Source organism: Oncorhynchus nerka, linkage group LG4, assembly GCF_034236695.1.
Source record: "Oncorhynchus nerka isolate Pitt River linkage group LG4, Oner_Uvic_2.0, whole genome shotgun sequence".
Classification (NCBI taxonomy): Eukaryota; Metazoa; Chordata; class Actinopteri; order Salmoniformes; family Salmonidae; genus Oncorhynchus; species Oncorhynchus nerka.
Window position 1 is genome coordinate 20706497 of NC_088399.1, and position 15003 is coordinate 20721499.

General features: G+C 46.8%; 1 protein-coding gene across 10 annotated transcripts in view; it reads left to right on the forward strand.

Annotated features, from left to right (window-relative positions):
* LOC115120378 (F-BAR domain only protein 2-like) overlaps positions 1 to 15003 on the forward strand; it is an 84614-nt gene that overhangs the window by 36201 nt on the left and 33410 nt on the right. For 9 of the 10 annotated variants that reach the window (XR_010463755.1, XM_065017344.1, XM_065017341.1 and 6 more), the window contains exons 4-8: positions 36 to 177; positions 956 to 1108; positions 3427 to 3531; positions 6147 to 6245; positions 13115 to 13211. Coding sequence is in view for 9 of the 10 variants with exons in the window: in XM_065017344.1 (XP_064873416.1) it covers positions 36 to 177; positions 956 to 1108; positions 3427 to 3531; positions 6147 to 6245; positions 13115 to 13211 (596 nt within the window). In the remaining variant the exon portion in view is untranslated. The remainder of the gene's footprint in view (positions 1 to 35; positions 178 to 955; positions 1109 to 3426; positions 3532 to 6146; positions 6246 to 13114; positions 13212 to 15003) is intronic. The other variant, XM_065017342.1, reaches the window with a different exon arrangement.

The following is a 15003-nucleotide window of genomic DNA, read 5'->3' on the forward strand; positions in this document are numbered from 1 at the left end:
ACTGATCTCCAGTTAATAAAGTCTGTGTGCTGCAGGACGTTTGCCCCGGTGTGGGATGTGTTTAAGACATCCACAGAGAAGCTGGCCAGCTGCCACCTGGAGCTGGTGAGGAAGCTACAGGAGCTTATCAAAGACGTGCAGAAGTACGTGGATGACCAGGCCAAGGCCCACAAAAAGGTGCGGGATGGAGAACCAAACACGACACCACACATCACATTGTTTCCTTATAACAAACAGCCCGGCAGGCAGAATCACACAACACGCCAATTTGTTCCTGTAGGCATTACATTTGACATTTGAGTCATTTAGCAGATCCTCTTATCCAGAGCGACTTACGAGCCATTAGGGTTAAGTACCTCGCTCAATGGCACATCCACAGATTTTTCACCGTCAGCTCGGGGATTCGAACCAGCGTCATTTCGGTTACTGGCCAAACACTCTTAACCACTAGGTTACCTGCTGCATCAACTAGTCTGTCCTTGCTGGTGTCTGTGCTCTGCCTGTGTAGGCTGCTGCTAGTGATAACCTATATTTACCCTCTGGAGCTGAATAAAGTCGACTTCTTTCAGTCACTGCTATGGGGAAGGGTTTCTGTAGAGTGATTCTACTGATGGATTCTGGAGAGAATGTGTGTGTTCTCTATCCTGCCTGCAGTAACCAGCGGAGCCTCACCTCCTATGGCATGTATGTGTCAGCAGGTCTAACTAACCAAACACTACCTGGGAATTAGCAGAGTTGGGTTTGAGCTTTCAGCATAACAAAACAGGCTTCCACACAACACTGTCTCACACACACACACACAGAATGTCAAGTTGCCATTTTAGCTAAGCTACTTTCTACCATTTATAATGATCTTTGCTTCCATTTAGTGGTTTCAATCATGGGCTTTTCATACAAGGACAGTAAAATGAATGTGTTTGTTTCAATGGTTGCTGTCTTCCTCTGTCCTACTCAGACCAAGGAGGAGGTGGCGTCCACGCTGGAATCAGTCCAGACCATACAGACCACCGGAGTAGCCTTACAGAAGTCCAAGGAGAATTACAACGCCAAAACTGTGGAGCAGGAGAGACTCCGCAAGGAGGGAGCAACACAGAGAGATGTGGACAAGGTACTGTACACTAGACTAAACTACACTAGGAGAGAGCAACACCGAGATGTGGACAAGTTACTGTACACTAGACTAAACTACACTAGGAGAGAGCAACACAGAGAGATGAGGACAAGGTACTGTACACTAGACTAAACTACACTAGGAGAAGGTACTGTACACTAGACTAAACTACACTAGGAGAGAGCAACACAGAGATGAAAACAAGGTACTGTACACTAGACTAAACTACACTAGGAGAGAGCAACACAGAGAGATGAGGACAAGGTACTGTACACTAGACTAAACTACACTAGGAGAGAGCAACACAGAGATGTGGACAAGGTACTGTACACTAAACTAAACTACACTAGGAGAGAGCAACACAGAGATGTGGACAAGGTACTGTACACTAGACTAAACTACACTAGGAGAAGGTACTGTACACTAGACTAAACTACACTAGGAGAAGGTACTGTACACTAGACTAAACTACACTAGGAGAGAGCAACACAGAGATGAAAACAAGGTACTGTACACTAGACTAAACTACAATAGGAGAGAGCAACACAGATGAAAACAAGGTACTGTACACTAGACTAAACTACACTAGGAGAGAGCAACACAGAGATGTGGACAAGGTACTGTACACTAGACTAAACTACACTAGGAGAGAGCAACACAGAGATGTGGACAAGGTACTGTACACTAGACTAAACTACACTAGGAGAGAGCAACACAGAGATGTGGACAAGGTACTGTACACTAGACTAAACTACACTAGGAGAGAGCAACACAGAGATGAAAACAAGGTACTGTACACTAGACTAAACTACACTAGGAGAGAGCAACACAGAGATGAAAACAAGGTACTGTACACTAGACTAAACTACACTAGGAGAAGGTACTGTACACTAGACTAAACTACACTAGGAGAGAGCAACACAAAGAGATGTGGACAAGGTACTGTACACTAGACTAAACTACACTAGGAGAGAGCAACACAGAGAGATGTGGACAAGGTACTGTACACTAGACTAAACTACACTAGGAGAAGGTACTGTACACTAGACTAAACTACACTAGGAGAAGGTACTGTACACTAGACTAAACTACACTAGGAGAGAGCAACACAGATGAAAACAAGGTACTGTACACTAGACTAAACTACACTAGGAGAGAGCAACACAGAGATGTGGACAAGGTACTGTACATTAAACTAAACTACACTAGGAGAGAGCAACACAGTAATGAGGACAAGGTACTGTACACTAGACTAAACTACACTAGGAGAAGGTACTGTACACTAGACTAAACTACACTAGGAGAGAGCAACACAGAGATGTGGACAAGGTACTGTACACTAGACTAAACTACACTAGGAGAGAGCAACACAGAGATGAAAACAAGGTACTGTACACTAGACTAAACTACACTAGGAGAGAGCAACACAGAGAGATGTGGACAAGGTACTGTACACTAGACTAAACTACACTAGGAGAGAGCAACACAGAGATGAAAACAAGGTACTGTACACTAGACTAAACTACACTAGGAGAAGGTACTGTACACTAGACTAAACTACACTAGGAGAGAGCAACACAGATATGAAAACAAGGTACTGTACACTAGACTAAACTACACTAGGAGAAGGTACTGTACACTAGACTAAACTACACTAGGAGAGAGCAACACAAAGAGATGTGGACAAGGTACTGTACACTAGACTAAACTACACTAGGAGAAGGTACTGTACACTAGACTAAACTACACTAGGAGAGAGCAACACAGATGAAAACAAGGTACTGTACACTAGACTAAACTACACTAGGAGAGAGCAACACAGAGATGTGGACAAGGTACTGTACACTAGACTAAACTACACTAGGAGAGAGCAACAGAGATGTGGACAAGGTACTGTACACTAGACTAAACTACACTAGGAGAGAGCAACACAGAGATGTGGACAAGGTACTGTACACTAGACTAAACTACACTAGGAGAGAGCAACACAGAGATGTGGACAAGGTACTGTACACTAGACTAAACTACACTAGGAGAGAGCAACACAGAGAGATATGAGGTGGGAGATCACAGGTACAGCTGTAGATGACCTATCACTATCCCGTTCTCTGTGTCTCCATATCTTACCACCCATATCACCTGTCTGTCATTACGTAGATGAGTAGTAGTACTTCATGCGAGAATAAATGTATATCTGTTTCTGAATCACATGGGTGTCTGCTCGGGTGAGATCTGGGTGCTCCATAGAGGACTGTGTGACTGAGGCTGATGGTGACATGTGAAAACAGATGTCTGTCTGTCTCTGATCTCTGCAGGCTGGAGTGAAGGCCAAGAAAGCCACGGAAACCTACAAGGGCTTTGTGGAAAAATATGCCACAGCCAAGTCCGAGTTTGAACAGAAGATGGCTGAAACTGCACAGGTGTGGGTTTGTGTGTTGGTATTCCATCCACTTTCTAGTACCACAGGACAATGTGTTTCTGTGTTGGTATTCCATCCACTTTCTAGTTCCACAGGACAATGTGTTTCTGTGTTGGTATTCCATCCACTTTCTAGTTCCACAGGACAATGTGTTTCTGTGTTGGTATTCCATCCACTTTCTAGTACCACAGGACAATGTGTTTCTGTGTTGGTATTCCATCCACTTTCTAGTACCACAGGACAATGCGTTTCTGTGTTGGTATTCCATCCACTTTCTAGTACCACAGGACAATGTGTTTCTGTTAAGTTTCTTGTTTTTGTGTGTGGTGTTCTGTACTCTAGCTTTGTGTGCATGTTTTAAGGCTCTTGTGTGTGTGTGCATGTTTTAAGGCTCTTGTGCGTGTGTGTGTGTGCATGTTTTAAGGCTCTTGTGCGTGTGTGTGTGTGTGCGTGTTTTAAGGCTCGTGTGTGTGTGTATGTGTGCATGTTTTAAGGATCTTGTGTGTGTGCGTGTTTACCGCTCAGTATTCCATGTTGTGTGTGTTCTGTACTCTGTGTGCGTGTTTTAAGGCTCTTGTGTGTGTGCGTGTTTACCGCTCAGTATTCCATGCTGTGTGTGTTCTGTACTCTGTGAGTGTTTACCGCTCAGTATTCCATGTTGTGTGTGTTCTGTACTCTGTGTGCGTGTTTTAAGGCTCTTGTGTGTGTGTGTGTGTGTGTGTGCGTGTTTACCGCTCAGTATTCCATGCTGTGTGTGTTCTGTACTCTGTGTGCGTGTTTACCGCTCAGTATTCCATGCTGTGTGTGTTCTGTACTCTGTGTGCGTGTTTACCGCTCAGTATTCCATGCTGTGTGTGTTCTGTACTCTGTGTGCGTGTTTACTCAGTATTCCATGCTGTGTGTGTTCTGTACTCTGTGTGCGTGTTTACCGCTCAGTATTCCATGCTGTGTGTGTTCTGTACTCTGTGTGCGTGTTTACCGCTCAGTATTCCATGCTGTGTGTGTTCTGTACTCTGTGTGCGTGTTTACCGCTCAGTATTCCATGCTGTGTGTGTTCTGTACTCTGTGTGCGTGTTTACCGCTCAGTATTCCATGCTGTGTGTGTTCTGTACTCTGTGTGCGTGTTTACCGCTCAGTATTCCATGCTGTGTGTGTTCTGTACTCTGTGTGCGTGTTTACTGTATTCCATGCTGTGTGTGTTCTGTACTCTGTGTGCGTGTTTACCGCTCAGTATTCCATGTTGTGTGTGTTCTGTACTCTGTATGCGTGTTTACCGCTCATTATTCCATGCTGTGTGTGTTCTGTGCTCGGCATCGTCTCAGTTATTTCCTCACCAACAGAATCATTGTGGAAAACTCTGATTGGAACCATCTGAATGACTGATTAGATAAACTCTAAATGCAGATCAGACAACAGAATTTGACCGTTCGTATCCTGCACTTTAGTGAGCCACACGGACAAACTGGTTTGAGTTAGGACAGATTTTCTGTTTTCCCCCAGAGACAACAGCAGTCTATGGCTCCTCTCAAATTCAGCATATGTGAACATGAGTTCTAAACATGGCACGGGTGCACGTGTCTTCTGTGAAATCACTTGTGTGTGTTTCGAGTTTGTGTATTGGCCTGACGGTTGGCCTGACGGTTGGCCTGACGGTTGGCCTGGCGGTTGGCGCTAGGCGGTTGGCCTGACGGTTGGCGCTAGGCGGTTGGCCTGACGGTTGGCCTGGCGGTAGGCCTGGCGGTTGGCCTGGCGGTTGGCCTGACTGTAAGCTGATGTGAATGTTGGGGTTTACGCAAGTGTGCTCGCCTGTGAATGTACTCTGTGTGTCTCGTGTTTGAGTGTGTACACTAGCTGTGGTAGTGTTTGTTGGAGCAATCATGGATGTTTGTGTGTAAGAGATTGCCTATATCCGTGTGTGTGTGTTTATGCAGTCAGGCACACTCCTCTTCCTCTCTATCCACGCTGTGATTTTCCAGCTTGTGATTTATTTATAGTCCTTCTCCTTGGTTTACCCCAAACTCTCCCCAGCCAAGGCCAGCCTTGGATGGGAGTAAACACCATCGTTTATAGCCCAGACACACACACACAGACAGCTCCAGAGCCCAGAGATGAGCCCTGCTCTGTGTATCTCATGGCTGGCCCACCCTGGATAATTAGCACCTTGTGCTGCAGTGGGATCTGTGTGCTGGTGTGCCTTCGTTTCTAGACCACCCAAATAGAGACGACACACAGGAAGGAAGTGGTTAGGGCACAAAGGAGGAAGTGTCTCTCTTTTAGGGAAATGTATACATGTGTTTTTATCAATCCAAGACTGATCTTTCCGCCCAGTGTTTCTCCTACATTGGACACGGTGCACATGTTCTGTTGTACACATTGGACTCCCTGAAATCCTTCCCCATGATAGAGCCCAGAGGTTTCCTGGCCTGGCCAGAAACTCTTTGTCCTAGTTCAATAGATGACAGCTTATGTCCAGAGTTGTTCCTGATCAGGTCAGGGAAAACTCCAGGTCCGAAGTCTACTACTGGCATATTTGTTTTGCTCTGGTTTATGTCTCCTCAGGGGAAATGGATTATGTGCTGCATATGTACTCCTGTATGCATTCTCTCTGTGTTCCAGAAGTTTCAGGACATCGAGGAGAGCCACATCGTCCACATGAAGGATATAATTCAGTCATACACACAGTCTGTTGACGAGACACACGTTCAGATCGGAGAGGTGAGTCGGCACACACACATGCGTACATTCACACACACACACACATACATACATTCACTCATACACACACACACACACATACACACACTGCACGAATGCACACGCAGACGCTCACACATGCACACTGCACGAATGCACACGCAGACGCTCACACACGCACACTGCACGAATGCACACGCAGACGCTCACACACGCACGAATGCACACGCTCACACACACACTGCACGAATGCACACGCTCACACACACACACTGCACAAATGCACACACAGACGCTCACACACACACACTGCACGAATGCACACACAGACGCTCACACACACACACTGCACGAATGCACACGCAGACGCTCACACACACACACTGCACGAATGCACAGGCAGACGCTCACACACACACACTGCACGAATGCACAGGCAGACTCTCACACACACACACTGCACGAATGCACACGCTCACACACACACACTGCACGAATGCACACGCTCACACACACACACTGCACGAATGCACACGCAGACGCTCACACACACACACTGCACGAATGCACACGCAGACGCTCACACACATGGGGCGGGGCGTGTGTCCTGTCCCAGTGCTCAGTGGGTTCACTGTGTGTCAGATGAATTAGTGTAGTCTTTGATCACTCTAATAGTTTCACTGAGAACCAGGAAGCCTTCCATTCAGCCGTTTATAGCAAACAATTAAAAACTGATCAAAACTCCCTCTCGACCAATCGAAAACACCTTCAACATACAATCAGAGGCACAGCATGCCAACTGACTAGGCATCTCGCTCTGTGTGAATATGTTACTGGACTTTACTGTGTTCTGCTGTACATAACTCACTGATCATTACAATGTTCATCTTTCCACTTCCATCATTATATTATCACTTTTTTTTACATCTTCAGTATACATAGATATTGTTCTCTCATAGATATTGTTCTCTCATAGATATTGTTCTCTCATAGATATTGTTCTCTCATAGATATTGTTCTCTCATAGATATTGTTCTCTCATAGATATTGTTCTCTCATAGATATTGTTCTCTCATAGATATTGTTCTCTCATAGATATTGTTCTCTCATAGATATTGTTCTCTCGTAGATATTGTTCTCTCGTAGATATTGTTCTCTCGTAGATATTGTTCTCTCATAGATATTGTTCTGTTACAAATATTCTAGATGTTTTACTACATGACAGAATAGACAACGAAAAAGAAACTCTGCTCCACTGTGTGTAGTTGCTGCTGCAGTCCCAGCAGTGTCCACAGGGGGAGCCACAGCCCCACTCTCTGCTCTAAAGCTCCAGTGTTACCATGAATCTGAACAGGAGAAAGACATCACTGCCTGTCTCTGTCTCAAACCCTATTTCCTATCATATGCCCTGGTTTTGACCAGGACCCATAGGGCTCTCTATAGGGAATATGGTTCCATTTGGGACTCAGCCTATGGTTTAGTGTTAGCCTGGCTGGACTTTAGTAAAATAGAGCCTAAAGGTGGGTGAGTGCTCTCCCAAACAGCTGGCAAAGTGTGCGCAGGAAGCCCACGTAATGATGAATACCCTTTTAAACCAGGCTGTGTGAGCAAGCGAGCACCATGCCAAGTAGTAGGGAGGGAGGGGGAACACTGCTTCATCAGTTAGACCACAGACACGCAAACTCGGCCCATACATACACACACACACACACACACCGTACACCTAATGTACCATCACTATAGACTAACAAATATACACACTGTCAATGTACTGTACACACTCCGACATTGCATTGTACACACACTGTCTTAAATAATCCATATTGTCCAAGCACATCAACACACTTAAATCTGTCTATCCATATCACATTTGATTTGTCACATGTACTGAATACAACAGGTACAAATACAAATACAAATAGTCTGGGTAGCCATTTGATTAGCTGTTCAGGAGTCTTATAGGGGGGTAGAAGCTCTTGGATCTAGACTTGGCTCTCCGGTACCTCTGCTGTGCGGTAGCAGAGAGAACAATCTATGACTAGGATGGTTGGAGTCTTTGACAATTTTTAGGGCCTTCCTCTGACACCTCCTGGTATAGAGGTCCTGAATGGCAGGAAGCTTGGACCCAGTGATGTACTGGGCCATACTCACTACCCTCTGACACCTCCTGGTATAGAGGTCCTGAATGGCAGGAAGCTTGGACCCAGTGATGTACTGGGCCGTACGCACTACCCTCTGTAGAGCCTTGCGGTCGGAGGCCGAGCAGTTGCCATACCAGGCAGTGATGCAACCTGTCAGGATGCTCTCGATGGTGCAGCTGTAAAACCTTTTGAAGATCTGAGGACCCATGCCAAATCTTTTCAGTCTCCTGATGGAGAATAGGTTTCGTTGTGCCCTCTTCACGGCTGTCTTGGTGTGCTTGGACCATGTTAGTTTGTTGGTGATGTGGACACCAAGGAACTTGAAGCTCTCAACCTGCTCCACTACAGCCCCGTCAATGAGAATCGATGCGTGCTCTGTCCTCCTTTTCCTGTAGTCCGCAATCATCTCCTTTGTCTTGATCACGTTGAGGGAGACGTTGATGTTCTTGCACCATACGGTCACGTCTCTGACCTCCAACTTATAGGCTGTTTCATCGCTGTCGGTGATCAGGCCTACCACTGTTGGGTCATCAGCAAACTTAATGATGGTGTTGGAGTTGTGCCTGGCCGTGCAGTCATGAGTCAACAGGGAGTACAGGAGGGGACTGAGCACGCACCTCTGAGGGGCCCCAGTATTGAGGATCAGCGTGGAGGATGTGTTGTTACCTACCCTTACCACCTGTGGTGTTTAGTCCCAGGGTCCTTAGCTTAGTGATGAGCTTGGAGGGTACTGTGGTGTTGAATGCTGAGCTGTAGTCAATGAATAGCATTCTCACATAGGTGTTCCTTTTGTCCAGGTGGGAAAGGGCAGTGTTGAGTGCAATAGAGAATGCATCATCTGTAATTTAGTTCGCCTGGTAGGCTCGTGTCATTGGGCATCTCTCGGCTGTGCTTCCCTTTGTAGTCTGTAATAGTTTGCACACCCTGCCATATCCGACGAGCGTCGGAGCCGGTGTAGTACGATTCGATCTTTGTCCTGTTTTGACACTTTGCATGTTTGTTTCATCGGGGGACATAGCAGGATTTCTTATAAGCTTCTGGGTTAGTCCTGCTCCTTGAAAGCGGCAGCTCTACCCTTTTAGCTCAGTGCAAATGTTGCCTGTAATCCATGGCTTCTGGTTGGGGTATGTACGTACAGTCACTGTGGGGAAGACGTCCTCGATGCACTTATTGAGAAAGCCAGTGACTGATATGGTGTACTCCTCAATGCCATCGGAAGAATCCCTGAACATGTTACAGTCTGTGATAGAAAAACAGTCCTGTAGTTTAGCATCTGCTTCATCTTACCGCTTTTTTATAGGCCGAGTCACTGGTGCCTCCTGCTTTAATTGTTGCTTGTAAGCAGGAGTCAGGAGGATAGAATTATGGTCAGATTTGCCAAATGGAGGGGGAGAGCTTTGTACATGTCTCTGTGTGTGGAGTAAAGGTGGTCTAGAATTGTTTTCCCTCTGGTTGTACATTAACATGCTGATAGAAATGAGGTAAAACTGATATAAGTTTCCCTCCATTAAAGTCCCTGGCCACTAGGAGCGCCACCTCTGGATGAGAATGTTCCTGTTTGCTTATGGCGGAATACAGCTCATTAAGTGAGGTTTTAGTGCCAGCATCGGTCTGTGGTGGTATGTAGACGGCTACAAAAAAATACAGATGAAAACTCTCTAGGTAGATAGTGTGGTCTACAGCTTATCATGAGATACTTTAACTCATGCGAGCAAAACTGTCAAACTGTCTATTCAAACATACATACACTCTCTCACACACACACACATTGACGCACACATACATACATAATCCGGCCAGGCAAACACACTGTTTGGCTATTGGGCATTGAAGTGTAGTTTTATGTTAACCTGGGGCTGGGACTGAGGATGGGCCTGGGGCTGGGTTTAGGTCTGGGTCTAGGGTCTAAACAGTGGCTTGGCAGTCTGCATGGCTCTGCCGTTATCTAGTTAGCCTAGCTCTCTTCTCTCTTCTGTTCTTTCTGCTCTAGTCTGGACATGAATGGAAACCACTAAAGACCACAGCACGAGGGAGGAGAGGAAGTTTAGGGAGAGAGACCTGCATGGGGGTGAGGGAAGAGAACAGGAGGTATAGAGAGACTGCATGGGGAGACGGGAGGAAGGCGGGAAAAGAGAGCGAAGGGAGAAAGATGAGGGAAGACTGGGGGGGAGAGAGGGGAGGAAGAGGAGAGGGGGATGACAGGAGGGAAGGAAGGAAGACTGGAGGCAGAGGAGAGGGGGAAGACTGGAGGCAGAGGAGAGGGGGATGACAGGAGGGAAGGAAGGAAGACTGGGCAGAGCAGAGAGGAGAGGGGGAAGACTGGAGGCAGAGGAGAGGGGGAAGACTGGAGGCAGAGGAGAGGGGGAAGACTGGAGGCAGAGGAGAGGGGGAAGACTGGAGGCAGAGGAGAGGGGAAGACTGGAGGCAGAGGAGAGGGGGAAGACTGGAGGCAGAGGAGAGGGGGAAGACTGGAGGCAGAGGAGAGGGGGAACGCAGTAGGGAGAGGGGGAACGCAGTAGGGAGAGGGGCATAGGAGGGAAGAAGAGGAGGGGGAAAGAGGTGAAGGTGGTAAGAGGGGGAAAGAGGGGGTGGAGAGGGAAAGGAGAAAAGAGGAGGAACATAGGAGGGAGGAGGAGGTATGAAAGAGGTGGAGGTATGACAGGGGTGGAGAGAGGTATGACAGGGGTGGAGAGGGATGACAGGGGTGGAGAGAGGGGATGAAAGGGGTGGAGAGAGGGATGAAGGGGGTGGAGAGGGGGATGAAGGGGTATGAGAGAGGGGGATGAAGGGGAAGTGGAGAGGGGGATGAAGGGGGATGAGAGGGGATGAAGGGGGTGGATGAGAGAGGGATGAAGGGGATGAAAGGGGTGGAGAGAGGGATGAGAGCGGGATGAAAGAGGGTGGAGAGAGGTAGGGAAAGAGGTGGGGGAGAGACTGCATGGAGCCAAGAGAGGTTATCTAAATACATTCTCCTCTGAGAGGAGAATGTGGTTGTCTTTAGCTCAGCTGGTGAGGCATGGTACTTGCAACGCCAGGATAGTGGGTTTGATTCCTGGGACCACCCTTAGTGCAGAATGTGGATCAAAACATCTTCTAAATGGCATATATTATTATATTATATTTATTTATATTAGAATGTATATAATTTAACTGAAAGTATTATTATTATTATTATTATTATGGTTTAAAATCTTTACGACAATATGCCTGCATGCTGTGCAGAGTCACTGCAGGTGTGTGTGTTTTTTTTGTGCATCTGTAAAATATCACTGCGGGTTGGAGCAGTTGTGTGTGTCTGGGTGTGTGTGAGACACACAGGCAGGTGTGTCTGTCTGGGTGTGTGTGAGACACGCAGGCAGGTGATGACATCACAGCACGTTCCCTCATGGCAGCAGGATGCAGCAAGCGGCTGGCTGGCTGCAGCACCTGACAGATTGCGTGTGCTGGAGTGAGCATTCTACCTTGCCACGGCAGCCCACGCCCCAACCCCCATCCCCCCACGAGGCGTAGGGGGCTAATGCACCTTGCCTTGCTGGAGGGGTTGGGGGAGCTGCCACTGTGTGTTTTTATGATAGTGAGTGGACATACTGTAAACACAACAGCGTATCACGCACATCTGAACCGTTTGGCGAGATGACACAGCCAGTCGGTCCCTGTTTGTCATCTATCTGGTCCCTCTCCCCCAACAGACACACACTCTGACACACACGCCACTAACATCCAAAGTAAACAAACACCATCCTCCCCATGATAGCACCCAGAGGGCATCAGGAGACCGCTCTGTCCACAACAATAAAACCATGCCATTATGTAAGCCAGGCTCCACAGGCCTTAGAGACACATTGTACAGAGAATAGTTTGTAGTAAAGTAGTCTAGTCCTTTAGGGGCTCCTGAGTGGCGCATTGGTCTAAGGCACTGCATCTCAGTGCATCTCAGACCCTGGTTTGATTCCAGGCAGTATCACAACCGGCTGTGATTGGGAGTCCCATAGGGCAGCACACAATTGGCCCAGCATCGTCCGGGTTTGGCCGGGGTAGGCCGTCATTGTAAATAAGAATTTGTTCTTAACTGACTTATCTAGTTAAATAAAGGTTAAATAACATTTTTAGAGGGAGTATACAGTGAAAAGCACAAAGTCATATTGCATTTGTCAATCCTCCTGAGTATTCTAAAAACACCCAGAGAGCAGTCCCCAAGGACATGAGCTGTCACTCTCACAAGCTATCACACACACAGCAGATACACACACACTGCGCCATGTTTTAATCACAGAAGTACCTCCCAGTGGTCCTACCACATTGTGATTCCTCAATGGACTCAATGACTGTCCAGCAGCTCAGCTCAGCCCAGCAGCTCAGCCCAGCCCAGTGACTGTCAGACCAGCCCACAGCACCAGAGAGAAGGGAGAGGGCCCTCGGCGCACCAGTTAAAGTGTGTCTGATTCCAAGTGTCTGCCACTCTACCATCAGTTCTTCTTTCTTTCATTAATGTAGGCTAATCCATTCTGATGCCTCACTGTACTGATGCCAGACCTGGGTCAAATACGTCAGAATGCTTGAGCTGAGCTGAGCTGAGCTGATTGAGCTGAGCTGATTGAGCTGAGCTGATTTAGCTTGAGCTGATTGAGCTTGAGCTGATTTACAGCAGTTTGCCCTGTACAATGGAACCAATGGCATCATCCCAAAAGTGCAACCCCAAGTTAAACGAAGCGCACCTCATGACCCTGTGTGTTTGTTGTTCCTCTGCAGGTCCGTATAGAGTTTGAGAGGAACATGGAGAACACCTCTGTGGAGGGCTTGATACAGAAACTGTCTGACAGTAAAGGAACGGGCAAAGAGAGACCAGGTAAGATTCCCCATACGCACAGACACACCTGCCATGATAGGCAAATCACGTCTACAGATCAATGTATTACACATATGCTAGTGTGTATGACTGGTGAAGCACTTCAGTGGTTAACGGCAACTTATTTAATTGTAAATCACATTGTAGGATTTTGAATGAATTTATTTGCAAATGATGGTGGAAAATAAGTATTTGGTCAATAACAATAACAAAAGTTTACCCTTTGTTGGCAAACGTTTTCTGTAAGTCTTCACAAGGTTTTCACACACTGTTGCTGGTATTTTGGCCCATTCCTCCAAGCAGATCTCCTCTAGAGCAGTGATGTTTTGGGGCTGTTGCTGGGCAACACAGACTTTCAACTCCCTCCAAAGATTTTCTATGGGGTTGAGATCTGGAGACTGGCTAGGCCACTCCAGGACCTTGAAATGCTTCTTACAAAGCCACTCCTTCGTTGCCCGGGCGGTGTGTTTGGGATAATTGTCATGCTGAAAGACCCAGCCATGTTTCATCTTCAATGCCCTTGCTGATGGAAGGAGGTTTTCACTCAAATCTCACGATACATGGCCCCATTCATTCTTTCCTTTACACGGATCAGTCGTCCTGGTCCCTTTGCAGAAAAACAGCCCCAAAGCATGATGTTTCCACCCCCATGCTTCACAGTAGGTATGGTGTTCTTTGGATGCAACTCAGCATTCTTTGTCCTCCAAACACGACGAGTTGAGTTTTTACCAAAACGTTCTATTTTGGTTTCATCTGACCATATGACATTCTCCCAATCTTCTTCTGGATCATCCAAATGCTATAGCAAACTTCAGACGGGCCTGGACATGTACTGGCTTAAGCAGGGGGACACGTCTGGCACTGCAGGATTTGAGTCCCTGGCGGCGTAGTGTGTTACTGATGGTAGGCTTTGTTACTTTGGTCCCAGCTCTCTGCAGGTCATTCACTAGGTCCCCCCGTGTGGTTCTGGGATTTTTGCTCCCCGTTCTTGTGATCATTTTGCTTGGAGCCCCAGATTGAGGGAGATTATCAGTGGTCTTGTATGTTTTCCATTTCCTAATAATTGCTCCCACAGTTGATTTCTTCAAACCAAGCTGCTTACCTATTGCAGATTCAGTCTTCCCAGCCTGGTGCAGGTCTACAATTTTGTTTCTGGTGTCCTTTGACAGCTCTTTGTCTCTTGGCCATAGTGGAGTTTGGAGTGTGACTGTTTGAGGTTGTGGACAGGTGTCTTTTTATACTGATAACAAGTTCAAACAGGTGCCATTAATACAGGTAACGAGTGGAGGACAGAGGAGCCTCTTAAAGAAGAAGTTACAGGTCTGTGAGAGCCAGAATTGCTTGTTTGTAGGTGACCAAATACTTATTTTCCACCATAATTTGCAAATAAATTCATAAAATTCATTTAAAAAATTCCCTCATTTTGTCTGTCATAGTTGAAGTGTACCTATGATGAAAATTACAGGCCTCTCATCTTTTTAAGTGGGAGAACATGCACAATTGGTGGCTGACTAAATACTTTTTTGCCCCACTGTACCTACTTCTTCAATATGCCTGAATCTGACCCTGTATCAGTGGTTACTTAGGGTAACTTTCTTTAAAGTGACTTCTTGTCTTTTAAGATTGGGACAGGCCTATAAGAGAGATTTAGCCAATGAGAGAGCAGTAACAAAAGGTGGTAGAAGGCCATCAGACTCAGTAGCTGTAATCTGCTGTAAAGGTAGGCAGGTCAGGCCGGACATTCCAGTTAGCATGTGACACCATGCAGACCAGAACAGGGTCAGGGCGGCTT